Here is a 23,675-nt window from a genome sequence, read left to right on the forward strand (position 1 = left end):
TTACCCATTTTCTTAAAGTTACAGCCTTATCTCCTACAGATGTTTTTGCTCAGGCACTGCAAGGCCCTCACAGGGTATTGCTTAGAGTTTCTGCTAAGCAGCGTTTTAATGCACACCTGAGAGACACAGTGAGACAGTAAATTTATATAACCTCCATTTGTCCTGTAGATTTCTCTATTTACAATTGCTGCTTAGAATTGCTTTATTTCTTCTCCTTCTCTACTCCTGTTGACTTCCTCATTTTATGTTCAATGTTTTACCAAGAGGTTTCCAAGTGTGCACAAGCGTAGCTGCTGAAAGGCACTGGAGCAAGAGAAGATAAACCTGGCTTAAGGAAAGGAGACCTGATACACTCATCTGTACAAACTCAAGCTTGTGTTTGCCAGGTTTTTGAAATTAAGTCATGGCATTTGCTGAGTGACTCAGCCAGCAACTCAGTGCCTAGTTGGAGTTTGTATATTCACAGACAGCCACAGATTTGTCTATGATTCATAAATAAACTTTTATCACTTGTAATTTTGCAGAGCACAGATCTGGAAAATGAACTCCCTAGAGTGTCATGTCCAAAACTGCCTAGTGCTCCTATGTGTTAATAGTTTTCCCATAATATACCCTGGGAAGTATGCCTCTGGTTTAGTTGCTTTCCAGCCAAGAGTACCTTCCTCTAATGACAGTGAGTTTTAGTTTTGTCAGCCTGAGAACTATTTGATCCTCATATCTCTGTGAGTGAAGATTTAGCTAAGTAAAGTAAGACATTGCTAGGATTGAAGCTTCCTTTTGTACCTGTCTGATTGATTATATGAGCAATAAAAGCATTAGGTAATGTGTGCTGTCACAGTTGATTTGAAAAGTGAAGTAACTTCTACGTCTGTCCACATGTCTGTCCTCCTGCTGGGTCTTCTGCTAGTTCTTAGGCATGTGCAGATGTAAAAGCAACTAGATCAGGGAATTGCCTGGAAAAAATACTGTATTAACTGAGTTAGCTTTCTGCCTAACTAGTCCTCTAGTATCACAATACAAGGAGAAATTTTGAGATAGAAAATGTAATTTTTTCCTTTTTTTATAGAGTTTAGGAACTGATATCAGTCACTAATGCCTTCATATAGCATTACATTTCATTCAAGCTCATATGCAGTTCTATGTGCAGGTATTTCATAGCATATATTTTTAATATTTTTAAAATTTAAAACAGAGTCCATATCCAAATGGATGGTATGCATGTGCTTGAGATGTCTGTCTGCTGCATAAATATTTCATATAAATATTTCTTTATTGTAGTTCTAGTGTGCTGAAGAACCAACAGCCTATTCAATTTCCAATGTGTTATTTTATTCCAAGTATCTTCTTTAGTCCATAAATAATATGTTTCATTTCTGCACTAGACATAAAGGCATTATTTAATGTAGGCATATCTTTGAATTTCATACAATTTTGTTATATCTAAAAGCAGTTAAAGAGAACTGTCATGCTTAGGTCATGTGTTGTCTCGATGAATGTGTTCTGTTTTGATGAGACTCCTCACCCTTTCTTTTCTTGATCTCTAGTATAACATACAAACAGATCAGTACAGAAGCTGTGATAACGTCTCTGCCAAATCATCAGATAGTGATGTCAGTGATGTGTCAGCCATTTCCCGAACCAGCAGTGCCTCTCGCCTCAGCAGCACAAGTTTTATGTCAGAGCAATCTGAGCGCCCTCGGGGCAGGATCAGGTGAGTTCTCCATGCAGCTTCAATTGCATCACACTCCCTCTTTTGCTGAGTGCCAGAACACAACCAGAAGTCCTGGAAACTGGATAACCACAACATAAGAATTTGTGAAAAATGTTAGGCACATGTACACTGTCTTCCATGACTGGCCTAAGATGACAATATTCTTGCAGTTGTGCATCCTAAACAGAAGCAAACTTCCCATGAGAAGATGATAGATTAATGTATTTATCCCACTTGAACCTGAACACAGGCTGTCCTCTCATTGTTGGCTAAAAACCAGTGTAATTGGTATGGCAGTAAGGTATTACAGCAGAAATATTACTAGATTTTTTTAGTTAAGCAGTTTCTTCATAAAAGGTTGGTTTTTCTTCCTCAAAGTATCTTTCCCCACCTACGTGTCTTTATTTTGCTGTTTTCATGTTTATTGTAAATTACTAGATTTGAAACTATTATTCATGTAATAATTTTGATATTTCTTGTTCAAAAGTCGTTTAATTCATTGCCATGATCAATAATCAAATACATCTTTCATTCTTGATACTAATCTGTTCTGGGATTAGGGCTTTTTTAGATGCACACATTGGTTTTTGTTTTCATTTAACTTGATGACAAAACTCAGCAACTATGACTGCTCTAGGATTAGCTTGGTAGTCTTTGATTACATTTGCCAGTTCCAGAACTGTCAAAAATTCGACTTTAGGTGTTCTAAAACACAAGAAGAGTTATGAGCTGTAAAAAAAAAATTATCCCTACAAGGAAATCTGCCTAATATAAGTCTGGAAGGCATCATTTACCACTCAGAACACTTCTAGACAGACTCAGTGTCTGAGAAGATCAGCTGCAGGAGTTTGGTATGTTTATGCAAAAGGAAGGGATGTTAGGAAAACTCAGCAACTGGTCTCTATGTTTGAGCTAGATACACCTCATTTTCTTTTCAAGGAATGTTCACAAGGGTGTTTAAAGTCATATTTCAGATTGGTAGAGGTATAACCTGACAGCTGCAGTAATCCACAATCCAGCAGAACGCTGCAGTGGGACTGTAAATGTATTTAAAGTAATTTCAATTCATGTCCTTAAATGTTGCATTTCATCATGTCCTAGCTTTTCAGTATTTGACTCTTACAAGGGACTTTTTTCATGCTAAAATACCTTATTTCACAGACATAATTTTTCTCAACTAGGCCCTCTCACAGTGTCTTTGTCAGGTTCAACAAAAATAGGATTTTTTTCCCACAGATATGTGTAACAGATTTTATCAGAATTTTTCCTTGAGTTCAGAATATCTGATTGTAAATATCAGGACTAGGAGAACCAGTAGCCTTGTGTGAGCCTGGCAAGGGTGAAACCTGGGCTCAAATCCTCAACCTCTTCCATTCTTAGGAGTAGCAGAGCACTTTGAGTACAGAATTGGATGACCTAGGATACAAAGCCAAGTGTCTGCAGTGGGAGTTCCAGTTCAGCTTCACTCTAGACCAGTAAAGTGAGACGTAATTGGAATTTAGATGCCTCCCTTTCTGATAATGTCCACAGGATCAATACTTCAGAAATCAGACACTTTATGGCCAGCTTTAATCTTCCCTGAATTCAGTAGTACTTCCATAGTGAACAAGCAATAGCAATAACATACAATGCAGTTCCTTCAGTAAGAATATCAGGAAGAAATTGAAAGACTGGGGAAAGGGTTGGTTGTTTTAGGAACATTTTTTTCGTCTTGAGATTCATGCTGTCTAACTTCAGCCTTAAAAGCTATGTATCTTCAGTGGAATTCACCTAAAAATAGGTTTTTATTAAATTATTTTTTTATTACCTAAGCCACCATTAAAAGGAAAAAAACACCTATGATCTTGGATGGTTCACCTCATCTTCAGACAGTTGTCAGAAGCGGTGGAATCATCCTTTTCTAGCTTTAATTGTTGAAGAAACCCTAGACGACTTGTTTAGACTGGTTGCTTTAATTTTTGACATTTAAGATTAAAAGTATTCTTTCTCTCAATTACTAAAGTTTCTTTAAGTTCAAGGAATTAGAAGTTTTAAGTTCAAGTTTGATTAATAATTTAAAATTAAAATTTTATTTTTGCCTCCAAAGAACCCAACGTTAACATACATCAGATGGGATGGGATGGGATGGTTGAGCGGGAAGGGTAGGACTTCTTGCCTACCTGTTTCTGTCATTCTGAAACCATCTATCCAGCATCATCTTCATTTGGAAGTGTGTCAGGCCAGTGGCCATGACAACTGTGTGAGTATAATGTTACATTTAAGGACAAAGTTTGTTGATCTGCCTTTTCTATGCACCTACTTTTCTTCTCCACATATGTTCTAGATCTGAAACTAGTAAGCATATAGAAACTCAAAGGAAGTAGCTCAGTTCTAGCCATTTCACTAAATTAACTCATTCAACAAGTATCCTTATTTTGAAGAGTAGTCTGGGGTTCAGATTAGTAACCTGAAGTGATTGATGCAAGTTCTAAATACAAGTTTATAAAATAGCTTCTTGCTCTCTAATTTGTTTAGCATTTTCAGGTATGTGTTATAACAAATGGCTTTACATGGATAAGCTACTCTGTGTATGAAATTATTCAAAGCATCTTTCTTGTTACCATTCTGGGTAGTCTGGTTAGCTGCTGTGCTCTCTAGTTGGAAGTGCAGGAAAAAGTACCAGGAAGTTTTGGTGTGTAAACAAAAAGTTCTGGGACTTCTGATTTGAATCAGAATCAGATTTGTGAATTTGGAGTTGGTGTGTAATTAATGAGTGAAACCAAATTATCAGTCCTTCTTTATGGAGATTTGCTTTTATTGATCATGGTCTTTATGCATTCACAATACAGTAACACAGTACTTTGTGCCTGTGTGTTGGAGACGTCACTGTGTATGGCTCTGAAACATTTCTTGCGTCCTAAATGAAGTGGAAGGAAATGTTTCTGTGGTTTAATGCAAATGATTGATAAGTAAGAACCCATGATGATTAATCAGCACCTTATGGGCTTGATCAGACAAAAAATGACATTTGCTGACTTAATAAAAAATTATGCCAGATTCTGTCATTGCACCACTTTTCATTTGTAGCCTGTTTATGCAAAGATACCTGGATTTCTTGGTGCTGTTAAGTAGGGAGCTGTTCTGCATGGTAAAGGTGAGGTGGAGGTTTGTTTTGGAGGAATAACAAGCTACCATAAGGTGTTTCACTTAAATCTGATTTAATAAAATCCGCTAAATTTATGAAAGACTAAATAATTTTTTTAAGGTGAATTTGTCTCACTGTATCTGGATTTCAAACAAATTGCCCCTGCATTAAGAATATTACTGTTATCTCTCATTTTAAATATGAAAACCACATCTTATTAAGAATTATGGTTTTTATCTTGATCAATGTGTGATATAATATCATTACGTCTGTGCCAAATTTTAATCTGTTTTTACACGCTTTTTTAAATTGAATTCTTAAGTATAATTAAAATATTTTATATGAGCTTATCAAGGAAAGAGGATAATGTAATGAGTTGTAATAGTGGATTTAATCCAGTTCTAATTTATTTCACATGTTATGCCATGCCACTGAATGGCTTGTATCACAAATTCATATATGGTTTTTGGGAATTTTGTTCTCTGTATGTCACTGAAGTTTGTACTGTCAGACTCTACCTGACAAACCTTTTCTTCCCTGATTTGCAGAACAGAATATACAAATTTTGTGCAGCTGTTGTTCTTTCAGTACACTGAAGCTTAACTTAAGTACACCTGAGCTTTAAAACAGGAGTGAAGGAGTAGAGAAATGATGATTTGGGATCAAGTGAGGAAGTGATTGATGGGTTGATAGGCAATGAGTGCAGAGAGATGGAGACAGCCAGGACCTCATAAACAACAAAACAGGGCAGGGAGGAGCCACCCAGAGTTTATGCACGTGAATAAGGATGTGATTGAGAGAAGGGCATTTAGGGAAAGCTCTCAAACCTTTTCTGGGGAATGAGCACAAGTGTGGGGCTCTCTGGATGGCCTGTGCTCTAAAGCATGGGGAACAAGCAAGAAGAATTGGAGTTTTGTTGTGCAGCTGCAGGGCTATGGTCTCATCATGATTACAGAGAAGTGCTGGCATTAGTTCATATTACTGGAGTGCTGCAATCCATGGGAGCACAGGGCAGGATAGCAAGGAAGGATAGAAAGGCCTTTCTGTGAGAGAGCAGATTGTGCTCTCTAGCTCTGCCTAGAGATGGGTGATGAACCAGCTGAGAGTTTATAGGTCAGGATTAGAGGCCCAACCAATGTCATGATATTGTGGGTGTCTGCTATGGACTTCTTGATCAGGAAGAATTAGATGAAGCCTTCTTCCAGTTGTAGGTTCTGGTTTTCATGGAGAACGTAAACCATCCTGGTATCTGCTGGTTGAGCAGTGCAGTTGGGCACAAGAAATCCAGGAGGTTTCTGTAGTGCACTGATGACCAAAGGAAAAGTCTGGAGCAAGGACTCAGCAGAGAATGATCTGACCAAGGAACATTTAAATAAACTGGACACATAAAAGTTATTGGCACGTGAAGAGGTGAATACTAATGAATACTAAATGAGCTGTTGTTGACTGATGTCATTACAAAGCCAGTCAGTAATCTTTGGAACATGGCACTCAGGGGATGTTCTTGAAGACTGGAAGAAAAATCATCACTACTATTTTCAAGAAGGGAAAGGGATCTTGGAAACTATAGGCCTGTCAGCCTTAGATCCACATCTGAGTAGGTGATGGAACAAATAATCCTGGAAACTATTTCCAAACATAAATGTAGAACAAGGGGGTGATTGTGGATAGTCAGCATGAAATCGCAAAGGGCAAATCAAGCCTGACCAGCCTGATGGCCTTGTTTCATTAGTTGGCTAGCTTGATGCCTGAGAGAAGAAAATCAGATGTTCTCTATCTTGTCTCTGCTAAGTTCAACACCCTCTTCTTAAACACCCTCATAGACAAGCTGAGGAGGTACAGCCTAGGTAAGTAAACGGTGAGGCAGATTAGAAACTGGCTGGATGACAGGCTCAGGGCATTGTGACCTGTGACACAAGGTCCAGCTGGAGGCAAATCAATTGTGCCGAATGCTTGGGGTCAGTATTAAGTCAGTACTGTTTAACATCTTCATTAGTGTTTGGAATGATGGGGCGAAATGCACCCTCAGCAGGTTTGCAGACAACAGAAAACTGATATCAATAGTTGGATATAGTAGGGGGACATGACACTATTCAGAGGGACCTCAACAATGGAGAAATTGAGGAACCTCATTAAGTTCAACAAAGGAAATGAAAAATCCTGCGCCTGGGGAGCAGTAACCCCATGTGCCATTGCACACTGGGGGTGCACAGCTAGAACAACACAGCTTTGCAGCTGAAAGCAGCTTTTCAGGAAAATCCCTAGGATGTTTCCGGATGCTAAGATGAACCTGAGCCAACAGTGCCTCCCTGCATTAAAGAAGACCAACACCATTCTGGGGTGCATTAGGAAAAGTGTTGCCAGCAGGCTGAGGAAGGTGATTCTTCCCACTCCATAGAGCTGAGTGGCTCTGGTGAGGCACATCTGCAGTTCCAAGTCCAGTGCTGGGCACCCTGGTACAAGAGACATGGAGCTACTGGAGCACATCCTGCAAGGGGCCATGAAGATGGTGAAAGGGTTAGAGTGTCTGCCATACAAGGAGAGACCAAGAGAGCTGAGTGTCCACCCTGGAGTAGAGAAGGCTCAAGGGAGGTCTTATCAATGTGCATAAATGCCTGCAGAGAGGGACTGGAGAAAAAAGGCCAGAGTCTTCTCAGTAGGAGGATGAGCACGAACTGAAGTAAGGCAAATCACATTAAAACATGAGAAAAACATTTTTTCTACGAAAATTTATTAAACACTGCAACAAGTGCCACAGAGATTTTGCACAGTCCCAGTATCTGGGGATATCCAAACTCCAAGCAGATATGGCCCTGAGCAACCTGCTCTTATCACATCTGCAGGGTCCTCCAGCCTCACCTGTTCTATGACTCTCTTTCAGATTTTCATTTCATGCTGCTTATTATGCTGTTCTCTTGCACAAAATGCTCAGTGTCTTTAGTTTGGAGCCAGGTAAAGTGACTGGAGGTTTGCCATCTCGCTGAGGACAAACAGCAGCCTTGAGCTGCAGATCTCTCAAGATTTAGCCAGAGGTCACTCTCTGGATTGGAGATAGATTTTCTCCCACTGGTTTTCCATCCTCTCATGTAGTACATTAGAGCTAGTTTGATACAATTTATAGTGGTGGGGGTCTAGAGAGAGTCTGAAGGGTCTTCTGACCTCTTCTCAGGATTCCCAATAATGCTGCTAGTTACATCATAAATGTATGTGATGTGACTGGTGCAATGCAGTTGTTCACTCCTTCCCCCACCCTCTCTTTAGACCAGGGCTGCAGCTACCCTTCTCAGCACACTGATTCACTAAAATACAGCACTACTGCACCACAGAGCCAGCTGAGCAAAGTTATACTTCATGTCATAACAGTGAAGGAAAACAACATACCAGGTTTTTCAAGCATTTGATGAGACTGAGGTCTGTGTTGAAATAAAGAAACCCATTCATTTCATGTTAATTACAGAAGTAATTAAAATCTTTATATTGAATTTGTGCTACAGTGAATAAGGGTGTAGTCAAGATACTTTACTCATGAAAAAATGTAATGTAAAATCTTTTAATTATTGATATAAATATTGCAAACAGAACTAGTGGAGGCAAAAACAGAACACCAAAGCTTATTCATCAATAAAAGTAAATCTCCTGGAAAATAGGAACAAATTCACCAGTAATTTCAGACTGGCTTTGTGGAGGATATTCACTATGCCACACTCATTATCTAAACCTGGGAGAAGATCCTGAAAATGTGTGGAGTATAACAAATATTTTGTACCCTGCCTAAGTTTGATCTCATATTTCTTAATGAACCAGAGTAAGGGCAAGTTCACATTATATAAAGAAAGGATTGAGCTATGTGAATTTGCAGTGGAATATGCAGTGCTGGAGCCCAAAATAAGTGCTGGAACCTAGGTAAAATTGGGTATTCCTAGGGTTTATAGCTCTCATTACTGGTATTCTGTATAAAAATAAATACTATTTTAGTTATTCAAGGTGTTATCAATCCAGATCCTTGTCTGGCAAAGGAGACATCATGTACTTGGAATCAAGGTGGTTCCTCATTCTTGGGTTCTGAGATCCTCCAGGGTGTCATAGTAGAAGACATAGTGGATGATCTTGTGTGCTTTTTATGCTGTGGCACTGCCAAGCAGATTTAAAGAAACCCAAACCCCTGCATGCCTCATGCATTCCTAGCTGTGTGCCATCAGGTAACCACGATCACACTGCTCTGGCAGCTGGGTCTCTTGCTTAGAAGTAGGTGTTAGCAATATATGAAGAGCTAGATCCTACAAATCCCCACAGCTGCACATACAGTGGTGTGCCAATATCAGTCTTCATCATGTTGAAAGTTGGCCCTGAAATGGCATTTTCAAAGGGGTGTTTCCTGGGTTTCTGGTTCAATTCTGCCATGTGTTGTAGTTCAAAGCATCACTGTGGAAGGTTTGTTCCATATTTCTTAGCCCTAAAGCACCACAGAGTCAAATTACACACCTGCAGCATCAGCAGAAATGTTTAATTCTGCTGCTTATATGTTCACTTATGAATCAGATCCACCTTTTCAGTTATCACACTTCGAAAGAATCTTGAACCAAGTTCTCATTTGCCATTTATCTTCCATATTGTACCTGCTTCAAAGCCTGCATAGCTAAGGTCTTGCAGATTTATAGATGGCTGCAGTTGCAGTTTATCAGCTGGGCTATGGGTCACCAGAATCAATGCTTCAATATGATTTGGTTTTAATCAACTGTCAAAGCTCCAGTGCAATGGTGCTCGTTGAAAAAATTACTCATTTCTTTTCTTAATGTGAACTGACATGTCTTTGGAGACATAGTGCTGTTCTCTTTTCTGAAGTTTCCATTTTTAATGGCCAAAATACTAAGTTCTCAATTTATTTTTTAAATTATGTCTCTGTAAATTTAACTTGACTTAATAGTATTTATTGACCTGGGTATCTCTTTCTCATGACAAATTGTAGATCCTGCAATTTAAATGTGCAAGATTTTTTTAAGATGATTAGTTATATTTCTCATAAGTGTGAAATCCTACCTCTTCTATGTAAATCGGAATTCCTCCTTTCTAAGAAAGAGAGATACTAGAACTAGTCTACACTAATTAAAGTAATTTGTATATTTACAATGCAATATTTCTTTTGCATTAAAATGTACAAATAGCAATCTTTTTTCTGGATTGGAAATTTATAAGCCAAAAAACAATGTGAATTTCACAGGAAAGTGAAAACCCATTAAACATTCTAACAAGTCTACGCTCAAGATAGTGATATATTTTTGCAAGAATTAATACACTTTTAATGGTTATTAATAACATGCTGTGGAACACATTGGCATAATGGTAACATCTTAAGTCTGGATTTAAAAAGAACAATAGTTCATATCCTTATTTAAAAGCAGGGAGGGGAGATTTCTGTGTGTGCTTAAGAAATTGATACCTTGATTCAGTTTCCTCCTAGAGGAGTAAATTATCTTTGTGAATACAGTGAAGTATTTTAAACAAAACTTTAAACTCCTTGTCTAGTTTTTATGTACATCAAAAGCTTGACCTGATGGAAAACTCATCAGTCTTCATGTAACTGTAGCAATAGTATGACTGCTACTTTGCTTAAAATGCAGCAATTAAAATAGAGAAACATGGATATAAGAACAAACAGTGCAGGTCTTGTAAGATAATGCAATTTTATTACAGTGCCAAATGAAATTTGTCATTACTGCAAATTCCCTAGCAGGGTTAGCAAGGACTAAGCTTCACAGATGTGGACAGTTGTATTGTAGCTGTCATCAGAACTGATAAATGAGGAGGGTTTTTAAAAAATTCAGGATGGTAATAATGTTCATTTTTGCAAAAAAAAAAAAAAAAAGGGTTTTTACATTGCAAAAAGTCTGATCAAGATTTTGAGGTGAAGCCATAGGGATAAAGCCTTCTATAAACTTGTTTAGAGAATGAGGCAGGAATTTTAATTATCTTCTCACTTGCCTAGTTTATTACTGCTCTGGGAAATCACTCTTTGCCCCATAGTTTTTATTTGATTAGTGACAAGTCATTTCAGACATGTCTTTGCTGGTGGCCACATACTGCCTGTTGCATGGGAGTTTATTGTGTCTTGATGCTGTGGATTCAACATTCCCATCATGAGGGGAGTTTGGAGCAAAACTCACACATGATTCTTTAGGCTCTTGTTTGTTTAACCCAACTACAGAGTAAGAGATTGCGTGATTGCTGAGTTCACCATGCAAAATGGGATGATGGCACATGAAAAAGCTTTCTCTGCAAAAGCAGAGAGGATAGTGAGTGTTTTGTGGCTACAAATGATAAACTGGCCATCCTTTGAGGGAGTGATAATATACTAAATACTTGTGATAGGAACATTGAAAAGACTTCTTTTGTTCTGTTTCCACAGGAATTTTTAGGAACTGTTTTGTTTTCAGAAAGAGTGATAAAAAGAATTTATTCCTCACTTCCTTATTCTCTTTCTACTTCACTATCACCATGAACTCTTTCCTTCCAGGGATTATTGTTCATTATACTCTTTTTATACTTCAGTTAGTTGGCTTTGTCTTGAGTCATGCCTGATGGGCAACAGTTGCAGCCTCCCTGCATCCTGGACAGTCTAGCTAATTTCTCCCAAATGCAGATCAGACAAGAGGTGGAGTTCCTGGGAGCTACTGACTTTCTGCCTCTGTCCTGGAGACAAAATAGTAATATTCAGGAAATGTATTATCTATTTAGCAATAGGGCCTGTTAATGAGTGCAATGTCACTTTGTAACAAGAAAGTTTCCTGTGTGTCTAAACCTGATATCTGATGTCTTTGAAATCTTTGAACATGAGAGGTATCACTTAAAGAAGTTGACAGGTACTCAAAAGAACTGGCAGGTACTGTATTTGTGCCAAATAGAAGGATCAGCTCATTGGAATCTTTCAGTCAGGCACTAGCCACTTCTTAAACTGAAGTGAATTGATAATTTTGGTTTTGTTGTTGGTTTGGGTTTTTTTCCTTGTAATTTCCTTCAAAAGGGCAAGGCAATCTGCCATGGTATATCAGCTGGAACTTAGAATAGATTAAAGAAGAAATTTGACCATGGGCAGAAACAAGGCATGGAAAATTTCTACCTAAATTTTTCACATTTGACAAGCAGAATAGATATAGGTAACAGGCAAGGCAATTTTTGTCTAAAATCTCCACAGTGCAAGCATCCACTTCAAAATTTGAAGTAAATTGCCAATTTTACTTTGTTTCTGATTATCCAAGTCACTGCAGCTAAAAGCTGAACCCCAAAAAAGTTTCATTAACTGTGCACTTCCCAGTTTCATTAGAGAGAAACACATTGAGCATGACCTGTGAATAGTTAATATTGGTGCTCAGGTGATCTGTCTTGGGGCAAGGACAGGCACTCTGATGTAACCTGAGTCAAAACTTCTGCTTTTTTTCAGGGGGAAATAGAGGGCAGCAGCCTCCAAATTATTACCATGAAGGCAACATAAATGAAAACATTTTAGATAAGCAGCTTAAAAAATATAATGTATCCTCTTTACCCCCAAAGAGTATATTACAGATGGAGACTTCTGGTTCTGAGGTCATTTATATACAACACCAAGGTGAAGCCAGAGTAATTAATGTTCTAATTATTCATTATCTAAAGATAATGATTTTTGAAAATCCATCATTATAAACTGCTTTATGTATCTGTCAGAGAGGGAGGGGGATGGAGTCTTTAATCCCTTCAGAACATCTGTACATGAAAAATGTACTATGGAGCATTACTTCTGCATTTTTAATTATCTAATTATGTTTCCTCTTTGAAAGAAACTGTCACATCACCAGCAGTCTTTCTTAACAATTTCAGAAAGACTGAAAAATTATTTTAATTGGTTTTTCGTTTAATTACTGCAGTTGATAAAGATGAAATGTAATCCATAAACTTTTAGTTTAAGTACATTATGCTAATATTTTAAACAGGCAATACTTGTTATTTTTAGATTAAAGAAATGTAGCAAAATAGTTTTAGCCATGGCTTAGACCTCAGAGTACTTCTCACTTGCTTTATCTTCATCTCAGTTTACTATATTTTTAAAATTTTATCTGCATTTTTTTTGTTAGTCCTGACCTTGCACTATCCCATTCAGCTTTTCAGATTCTCCTCCTGCATTTCCTTTTTTTTGCTATTGCCTGTTGCTGTTATCTACTTTTGAAAAGGAGCAGTGAGCGTTCTATTTCATATCAATGATGTAGCATTTTTTACTTGCAGAGCAGCAGCACCACAGGTACCTCAGTACCTCGTGCTTTAGAGGGAAAAAAAAACAACAGGGAAAATAACATTACTCCTGAATGTCATGCAAAGAAAGAAAAACTGGTTAATTCAGCTTTCTTGATGCTGAAAAAAGCTTCCTTCAGTGTGGACATCCACATCTTTGTGTTTGTCATACACACACACATCCACAGTATCTATTTTCTTGATACAGATTTACATCCTTTCTGTGTTTGGTACAGTGTAACTGAATATATGCATGGCTACATGCAGTCACGTTTGGGTCATTTGAGCTGTTTGTCCTTTGATTCACACAAGCCTTTCCACATCAACTTTAATAGCAATAGTTAACCCTGAGCAGTGCCCCTGGAGTGGCTGCTTTTGTGTTGGTTTCATTTTATGATTCAAGTCATTAGTTGGCTTCAGGCTGATGGTGCCTTGGGTATGTGCAGGCAGACACACGGGCTCCCACATACTGAGACTATTGCTCTGCTTGTTTCAGAGAATATAAATTAAGTTGAAATGTTCATGGCAAATAATAAAAAATCTGCTTATCTTTTGCTTGGAAAACAGTTAAAACCTGCTTATCTTTCATAATGGTCAGGCTTACTTTCTGAATTGTTATTCTTTCATTTCATAGAGAAATGCTAGTATTCCAAATTTAAAAAGTAGAAATCTGTCAGAGCTGTGGAGCTGGCACAGTTCAGTGGTCAGTGTGCTCCTGAGAAAAGCATTGTCACAGCCCAGATTCTGATATACTGTGTTCTGGTATGGAAATTTCCTGATCTTCCAAAGTAGGATTTTAACCAGTTAAGCTCCCAGAGGAGGCTGCTGTAACAAAATCTTCCCCAGCCCTTGGCTCAGTGAGAGTTTGCACATTGAACACAGTGGGGCTGGGGATGCTGGGGATTTGTCATCCCAGAGGGAGCAGCTGTGGCACTGAGTGGCACTTCCATGCAATATAGGAATATTGTCAGCGACAGATATAACTTACAAATTACTGATCTTCAAATATCTTAATACACCAATAGGACTCTAATAGGACTCTAACTTGAAAGCAGAAGCAAGGGGGTTTTTGTGATTTTAATAGCTATTTCATAGGACATATTTCACCCTAGGACAATCTAATATATGATCAATGTGCATGTTAAATCAATATGTAGTTCCAGTTGGTACAGACTGTACGAAATTATTATTTGATTGAACCAACTTTTATGGTCTAAAAAATTCTTTTGACTAACTAGAGAGAATTATAATATAGGATATATGTTTGTCCTTTGGTTTGTAAAGCACCATGCTTCAATTAATTTATTAAATGCTAATGAATATTTATAAATATTTGTTTTCAAATTTGCAGTAATTTATCTTGCAGCAAATGTATATATCATATACAATATAAAATATAAATATTTTCTTAGAATAACAGAGAAATTTGTAGATAATTAATTAATAATTTCTATTTATTGATTATATATCATATAATACTAATAACAAGACGCTTATTTTTAGAAATGTAATGTTTCTCATGATAAAAATACCTTCCCTGTGGTCCAGAGCTATTATGTGTTTAGGAGATTATTAGTATTCATGAGCTGCCTCATTGCAAAAGGGTGCACAGGGGCTATGAGTGAGTACGTGGTGCTGCAGTCGGCAGAGAGAGGGGAAGCTCAGTGCCTTGTGCTGCTGGGGGCCAGGGGTTCTGCTGAAAAATTCAAGTTGCTGCAACTGCCTGAAAAGAGCTTACAACATCATCTGCACAGCAAGGAATACAGGGCATCGTTTATTTACTCATGGCTTACATTCTTGGGAAAATGGGTGGAGTAAAAATGAGGGCTCATGAAAACAAACACCTAAAATATTTTTTTATACATCATCAGTAATTCTAAGAGAATGAGGGAAATGCTGTTATTTTAACAATGAGTAATCAGTTCAGATTTTTTCTGTGAAAGGATTTACTTCCAGATATTGCATAGGTGAGTTTATGGACAAGTATTTTTATAGCTTTCTTACCACTGTCTTACTAACTTTCTTTTTCAGGTGGAATGTGCAGGGTTTTTATGTAATAACTGAGAGATACTGAGTGTATGTCTATATACCAATTTTCTCAGATCAAACGATTTTTCCAATATGCTTTTATGGATCTTGAATACGTATATAGTAGTTATCTGTGCATAGAAAGATATATAATGATGTAATACAGGTACTTGGCTCGATTTCAGTTCTAAATAGTTGAGTGTGCTGTACTTTTTAATATAAGCAAGTATTATCCACAATGCTCTTATAGCATGCTCTTCTTATAAAATTTGTTTCAGGGTTACTTTTATGCTATCTTGTAACTCAAACTACTCTTTGATTAAGTTTTTTTGTCTTAAAAGCTCATTCTTCATTCCCACAGATGCAACTTTCAGGTAGGGGCAGCTTGCATAACTGAATGTGTTGCTTTCTTTCATAGCTCTGATGGCTGACATGTGAATACAGTCTTGATGTCTTGTGTAGTTCAGATACAACTTTAAATGGGATTTGTCTCAACTGCATAAGTTTTGGCAGGAAATAAAAGCATTTTTCTCTTGGGGGAGGGAGCAGTGTCTTCCCTGCTGATGCAGGAACCTGGGGGTAGTGTCTGTCCCCAGTGTTGGGGAGGCTCTTCTGCTCTTGCTGGGGTTAGAGAGAGGTTTTCTTTAGAAGTTAAATAAATTTTTAAAAAGTTAAAAATCCAATGACTCTTTTTCTATGCTGAATATCTGTTAAGTAATACACAGGCCCATTTATATTGTCTGTAACCATTCTTAATATGCACGACAATTATGTTGTTATGGCTGTAATTAGAAGTACTTAGAAATAACATAAGACATTTGCCAAACTATTAATCAGAAGAACTGCTAAAGATTATAAAATAACTGTAAATAAAAATTTAGTGAATTAATTAATTTATGACTTAATGGACTATATGGATAAATATGTTGCTCTTCATCATCTTGCTACAGAAAACAATATTTATTTATTGTGTTATGATAACTAGGTTTAAATATAATTTAATAATTTACCAATTTTAGCCACAAGCCTGCAAAAACTTGCATCTACATTTAAATGAATGCATTAATAATCCCAGCAAGTCTGCAAAACAAAATAAAAACTTAGCTATGTTATTATCAAAATAGCTAAGTGCAAAGGGATGTATTCATGCAGGTGCTTTTCTTGTTTGTGCTTCACAAATGAAACTCCAACAGTAGTGAATAAAGCAGGAGTGTGAGCTAGGAGCTTTTCCTTCAAGTGATAATCGGTAATGTAATGGTAAAACATTGTGTTCTAAGGATAATCAATTAGATCGTATAAAAATGCTGAATTTTAAATGCCCATTCTTTTGAGACTGTTTCAGTTAATGAAAAATAATAAAGTAGCACAGAGATTAGATGAACACAAAGAAAACTTAATCTGTTTGCTTTGTTATAACAAGAGGAAGTATTGGACAGCTGTTATCCTTGGTCCTATCCCATTATGCCCATTTCTAGCAAATTAATAGCTATTTTGTATTAGTACACGGGAACATATTTCCTAGGAAAATAGGACTTCATATTTGTACACTGGAACATATTTCCTAGGAAAATAGGACTTCATATTTGCAAGGTAAAAACAAGTATAAAATTAATTTGAATTCTAAATTTCTCTGGGTTTTTTTTTCCAATTAAGATAAATATTCTAGTTCCATCTACCTGTTGCAAAGAATCAGAAATGAAACTTATATGAGTCTTTGAAAAAAGCGATTTTTTTCTGTTATTCAGAAACTTTCCCTGAATTAGTGAATTCATACATCAAAACTGGTTTTTTTTTCAAAAGTTATAATACTATCTTTTTCTTATTTCTCAGCTGATGGACATCACTGGCTCCTAAATACATATTAAATAAAGTGAAATTAGAGCATTTCAGGTAAATTGTTAAAAAAAAAAAAAGAAGTGAAGGCTGGCATAAAAACATCGTTATTTTGGTATTTATTATATTCATGAACACCTGAAATTCAATAGAGCAAATTCAATAATATGGTAAATAATTCTTTATTTGCATGGCAGATTTTATAGTCCATTGAACTTTAGTGCTGGAAATTATAGGTTTATAGATTAGTATGTTAGCAAAGCACATGCCATTGTTGGCAATGTAGAAACAGTCACAGAAATACAATTCCCAGTGCTGTTGGAAAGAAATTATCAATGTAGAAAGGAGTTGTCCATGTCTAATGAAAGTAGGAAGTAGAATCCACTGAAGTGAGGCCTTTGAACCTTAAAATAGTGAAGTATCTCTTGCTCCAGAGAAGAAACCAGTTAACAGTGTTGCCTTCTATCACCCTAGAGGCCTTTTCTTTGATAGTTGTGTATGTATTTGTGGAAGATGGTATTTTTGAGGTTTTTTTTTCCCCCATGTACATTTCTTCCTAGAATGATTGAATATGTTTGTGTTTTTGCTCACATTTATGTGAGTGTGTGGTGGGGAGAATGGTGATAAAACACAAGGGAATTCTACAAGAAAACTTTAAAATAAAAATGTCTTCTATTTTTACCTTTCAAACCCAAAAGCCAGTCAATAAAGTTTCTCTGAGACAGGAGGGAACATGACAGAACGTATTTTAAGCTCAGGTAGTCCACTAAAATGTGTTCTTGAATACTTTGGTGCATCAAGCAGCTTGTTCTGTTTAGTGGCATAGATGGTTTTTTATCTGAGCTTAACAGGAGCAGATTCTAAGTGCTGAAGATGGTTAAAAGCCTATGCAGAGGTCGATAGTGATCTTTCTATTAAGTGTTGTCTAGTCAAAGACTTAACTTTTCCATCTTCATTTTCAAAGAATAATGTCTATTTCTATGTTCTTTTGCCTATGGTCACACATTAGTAACCCTTGGAAGCTGCCAGTAAAACAGGGCTACACTGTTTTCATTATAGTTTAGGGATTCAGTTTTTTATACTTTCCTGGATCTCTCTTGGGACGGGACTGCTTAAAGCTCCAGCAGGGCCCAGATCCATAGAAGTTACAGGATATCATATTTTCTCCCATTGACCCCTTTATTTTTCCCTGGTCTGATTTCCTATCTGTCTGAAACTTGCCATGACACAAAAAAGCCTCTAACCCCACTCTAATTTTGACTGGGGGAGAGGTAGTGAGGGGCGGATGGGAATGGGGGACAGGAGCAGGCCCTTGCATCTGCTCAGGAGGGAACTTGCTGGGAGAGACTGCAGGACTATTGGTTAACAAATAAATTTGACTTCAAAATACTGAAAAACTGCAAAAAAAATCCTAAAACAGCATGCTACCAGTAGGTCTACTATTCAGCAATACAAGGTCAAGGAATTTCCTACATGCTTGGCCAGTTTAACAACTGCATCTGAAGTGAGTCCAGCTGCAACCTAAATTTCTGTCTCTGCACAGTGACAACTAACTTTATATTGCCTTTAGAGCTAGGGCATTGCTTGGCCACAACAGACTTAGGACTGGGTATTAGTATGTCCTGTGTGTGTTTGAGACTTCTCTAAACAGCGTTTGTGAGCACTGTATCCTGCCTCTATACAGTGGAGCAGAAAAATGATTTGTATAGAAACATTCAAGTGCAATTCAGTGCAATTCAGCTAAAGGAACTCAAACAGAACTGCCAGAGTGATTCGTTTTTCTGTCAATCAATGAAAATTCTAGTGGGTTTGCCTCAAAATTATTTTGCCTTCATAATATGATTATTAGACTTACGTTATTAAAGTGAGAGACTGAAGACCTACAAAATACTGCATATTACATGATCTCTTTGAAAAGTATGAAAATTTAGATGATGTCTTTATTTCTGTTAGGTCTTTGATGAACAGCACTGATAAGATGCATGTGTTAAACTACTGCCCCACGTTAATTTTCTTTGGTTGTAAAATTGCTGTTTTATTTGTTTCTGTATTGTGAGGATATAGACAGGAAAGTTCACATAACTTTTAAGTGTCTCTCTGTTGCTCTGAAAAACATGAGGAAATGTTCATTTTATTTGTTCCCCTCAAAGTAGAGGACAAACAATAGTGTTGAAAATATGTACTCTGAGGAGCATTAAATGAAGCTTTTACTTGTGAACCAAATAAATGGAAACATATCAAGACTTAAAGTTAATTCACTGATTTGAAAAAATAAGGCTTTTGGAAATGCTGTTACACAGACAAATTAACACGTTTGTTTTTACTTTGTAACTGTAGTACATTTACTCCTAAAATGCAAGGCAGACGGATGGGGACTTCAGGGAGAATCACAAAGAGCACAAGTGTGAGTGGAGAGATGTACAAGCTGGAGCACATTGACGGGAGCCAGTCGGACACGGCCGTCGGCATGGTTGGAACAGGTGGGAAGAAAAGGCGCTCCAGCTTTAGTGCCAAAGTGGTTGCCATAGTGTCTCGAAGGAGCAGAAGCACATCTCAACTTAGTCAAACAGGTGAGTGAGGCACACAGTCTTGGAAACAGGACTCTCACCAAACGTGGTTCACCATAATTTCATCTGTGGCATCTGTGTTACATTTATATGCATATAGACTACTCAAGAGGGATTTTCCAGCTGTAAATAAACTCTTGATATATTAATTTTCTTTGATTATTTAACATCTGCAAGAAACAATATACAAATGTCTTTTAGAATATGTGCTGTAGTTACTTTCTGTTGTGATCAATGAAAACTGTTGTCTCTTAGAAGCCTTGTTTACAGGTAGGCCAGGAAATGCAAAGATACATGTCGGTATCAGCAGTGGATAATGGTTTGCTAAGACCAGCTTTTTATGTGCAGGAGATTTCTTTTAGCAGAAGAGTTGAGTGTGAATGTGGAAACTGAAATCTGAGCAAATGAATGGCAGTTATGCAACTTGAATCAGAGGTTGTACCTGTAGTGGCATAAAATATACTTTTAAAAATTACTTTTGTTTTTTAAGTTGAGAGTTAATCTAATACTTTATTTTTTTGTAAGTAATACTGGCAAGTTGGGGTCAGTGATTTCAGATAAATTAGATGACAACGTGATGCTTCATTAGGAGCATAAGCCTTCCAACTCTTTATTGTGACTCCAGAAATCTTAAAAGCTTCATATCAGCATAGCCTCCAGGAACAAAAGCCCATACAGAAAGATTAAAAAGGGAAGAGGAATGTTTTAAAGTCCTTGTCCTGCTCCTGAACCCCAGTGAAGACTTCTGCTTTTGTCTTCATTGGGGGCAGGACCTGACCCTAAGGGTCCTTTCTTACTAAGAGAAGGAAAACAAAGAGGAAAAGCTTCAGCCTACCATGCAATGCACTCATATTTCAGCATTCCTCTCACACAGTCAGGGTATCTAAAATAAGGTAAGTAACAATATTGTTTATTTATGTCATCAAATATTTCCTCCCTCTCCCCTGGTTTTCTTTGATTGCCAGATGAACAGCAGAATTGATCCTTTCACAAGGAAAGCTTGGTCAGTTATAACAAGAAGATTGTTATACTTCTCTACACTACTCATGAATTTTCAGCCAGTATATAATCATGCAGTTGAACCAAATGATAAATGAAACTGGTGTATTTGAAGCCCAGATTAATATTGTGTTGTTCAAGAAAGCACAGTGACTATTCCATGAGACTGGAATATAGATAGTTGTACACAGTAAGATGCTATTTTAGATGTAGCAGAATCAATGGTGTGCTCTGTAAGTATTAAAAAGTGGTGTTGTCATGTAGAAAGGATTTCTACACTGATATTTTAATCCACTTAAAATCTGAGCTGTGACTTCCAAGCATTTCTCAGTATCTTCTATTTAAAGCTCATATTTTCCTAATCTTTGTAGAAAGGTATTATAGCTCTCCAAGTTTAGCTTGGTGTAAATTTCAAAACAATAGGAATTTGGCGAGGAATGGAACTTCTAAAGTTTTCCTGAAACTCAAAGAGCAAATCAAATGTGAAAAACATGATGATGTATTATTCATGATTGTAAACCAGTTCAGAGTCATCTTTACCTTGTCTTGTTTTGACTCAGGCTAAGAGTATTATCTATAGCATAATTAGAGCAAATAAAAATGTGTCACTTTTTGTCAGTCACTAATTTTGAGTTTTGTCAAAAATCAGTGAATTAAATTAATGCATTTTTTTAGAACAATATACACATTAGATTTGATAGATTTTCCAAATGACATTGTTAGAGGCTAAGTGCTCATGTTCTAAATCAGGGACCCACTTCCCTTCCTTCCTATATTATACAAGATGAGAGGAGAAACATAAAAATGTCTATTTCATTTTAATGTGTTGTACAACTTACTAATGTCTCCACTATTGAGAATTATAGAAAATTTCTGTTATGACAATATAATGTATACTGGGTACTTCTTTAAAATTTATTATGTGAAAACTGTTTCTCATAGTCAAGGTCTGAAGTTTTGGAACTGATGTGAAAATTTATGCACCTCCAAAAGTGGTATCAAGTAGGAACTTTTGGGACAGATTATCAGGAACTGGAGGTGTGCTGTTGATGCAGTATATGTATTTTAAAGGAAGTATAAAAATGTAGAAGTAAATGTGTAACCTCCATAGGTTGTTCAGGTTTTATTTCTATGACTTGCATGATTATAAGTAAGGGAAGCATGACAAAGACAATTATTTGTTTCTGAAAACTCAAAATAGAAGATCTGAAATAAAAAGGCAGATTTTTTTGAGAAGTGTAGGTTCCATATTCTTATGGATTGAGTAGATCTGAAATTCTACTTTACTGCTGTCTTCAAAGCCAGTAAAGTTTATTACCATCTCACTTTTTTCACTTGAAGAAATAGTCCAAAAGGGCTGCATTTGACTTTTTGTAGATAAGTCTTCCTTTTAACATACTGCATGGGCTTGATGTTATATAAAAATAGAAGTGGTGTGTATGGAACTGCTGCGAGGTAGCTGTTATTGAAAAGATTTTATTTTCTATTCAGCTGAAAAAGGAGTATGTGTGTGTGAGCCTGTGCATACATGTTTGTGTCTATACATACACACATGGATTTCTTTGCACATATGGAGCAGATCCTTGCATGTTGAAGTTAGAAGGACCAATAATCATTATTTTACACACCCTGTTCAGTGCTTCTGGAAAATATTTATTCAGAATATGTGCCTTATAGATGGTCAGTGAAAGAATTGGTTTCTATTTTTATGTAAATCTGCAATGAAATTATGTATTTTTGCTGAACCTTCCTTTTATGTTTAGGATTTCATAATACTTGTAGTAACTGTTCTGTGAAATCCCTACTTACTATGTATTTGTTCATTGTGCCCACAAATTGGATAGATTAGACAGTTCACCAGAAAAAGCTTTTAATCTTCTGACAATATTCCTAATGAAAATCCAGCTCTTCTTATGTTATCACAGTTACAAAGAAGAAAAGGAAAAGGGAAGAAAAAAGAAGCAAAACTCCCAAAATGACCACAGAAAATTGAAAATAGCTCCAGGCATACATAACCATTTTAGCTGTAATCCAACTTTTCTAGCTTTATCAGCCTTATTTTGGTAAATAAATATAGACATATAAACAGAATAAATATGTAACTGTCAATTTTCTGAATACAGCAAACTAAACTTAAAATCACAGGAAAATTATAGGAAACTAGAGTAGAATAAAAAATCATCATCAGTTGTCTTGATTTTGTGTTGCAACATTATTCCCTTCTACAGAAAATCTTACCTTGTAGTTTCCATATCAACTGAGGCCAGTATTGATCATACCACATTGTAATTTGGGGTTCTAGGTTTGTTTTGAATGAGATGAAAACTTCTGTAATAGGAGGGAAGAATTTTATCACAGAATTTGTACCATATATACAGACATAATAATGCATTTTGAAGTGGATAGAGGCAATGGGGGGTGGGTATCATCAGTAAAATGAGTTCTGGAGAGAAGGAAAGCCTTAATCTCAGATAAAATTAAGTATTCCCATCCCTGGATCCCTCTCAGTTATCCTGGTACATGCAGACATGTGCCTTAAGAAAGCAAAGAATTCTTCCCTTTTTGCTTTCTACCCCCTGGTCAGCAGATAGTGCTTCAGAAAGATCATATTTCTGAAAGATCATCTTTCTTCTTTGTAGAAGCACACTTTTCTTCTCTTTAGGTGCCAACAGTGGCTTGCAACTATTTTGAGACAGATGAGAGTGGAAGAGATGCAGAGAAGGAGAGCTAAGGAGCTTAGAAGAATGGGCAGCATTTCTAGTTTGACATTACACTGATACCAGGTCGATTTTCTAAATGAACATTACCTTGCCATGTTTATGGTGTGAACCACAATGAGATTTTTCTGTGTAAGAACCAAAGCTATTTGCTTTCCATCTTCTGTTGGTGAAGTTCAACATCAACAACCTGAAATGAAGCCCATAGGCATTAATGTTTCAAAGACAGATTACATGCCATGAAGCAGAGCTGAAATCAAGTGTTGTCACAAGGTGAAAACAGAATGAAGAAAAATTCTTTTCACTTACATGTGTTTCTGAAGTGGATACTTGGAGGGAATTGAAGTGTTTGTCTGCTTCCCTCAGGAAGTAACTTGCAACCTGAGCAAAAACACTCTCTTAGAACACATTTCCCAATACAAAAACTAGAATTTCCTGCT

At 36.8% G+C, this 23,675-nt stretch overlaps 1 protein-coding gene across 25 annotated transcripts in view; it reads left to right on the forward strand.

The window, feature by feature from the left end:
• The window catches only part of RIMS1 (regulating synaptic membrane exocytosis 1), a 191,591-nt gene that overhangs the window by 131,088 nt on the left and 36,828 nt on the right, over nt 1-23,675 (forward strand). For 14 of the 25 annotated variants that reach the window (XM_031057154.1, XM_031057158.1, XM_031057160.1 and 11 more), the window contains 2 exons: nt 1,545-1,711; nt 19,290-19,522. The exons of 7 other annotated variants lie outside the window; for them this stretch is intronic. In XM_031057154.1, the coding sequence (XP_030913014.1) occupies nt 1,545-1,711; nt 19,290-19,522 (400 nt within the window). The remainder of the gene's footprint in view (nt 1-1,544; nt 1,712-19,289; nt 19,523-23,675) is intronic. 4 more of the 25 variants (XM_031057153.1, XM_031057177.1, XM_031057162.1 and 1 more) reach the window with 1 other exon arrangement.

This window comes from Geospiza fortis, unplaced genomic scaffold (genome assembly GCF_000277835.1).
Source record: "Geospiza fortis unplaced genomic scaffold, GeoFor_1.0 scaffold190, whole genome shotgun sequence".
In the NCBI taxonomy this organism is placed as follows: Eukaryota; Metazoa; Chordata; class Aves; order Passeriformes; family Thraupidae; genus Geospiza; species Geospiza fortis.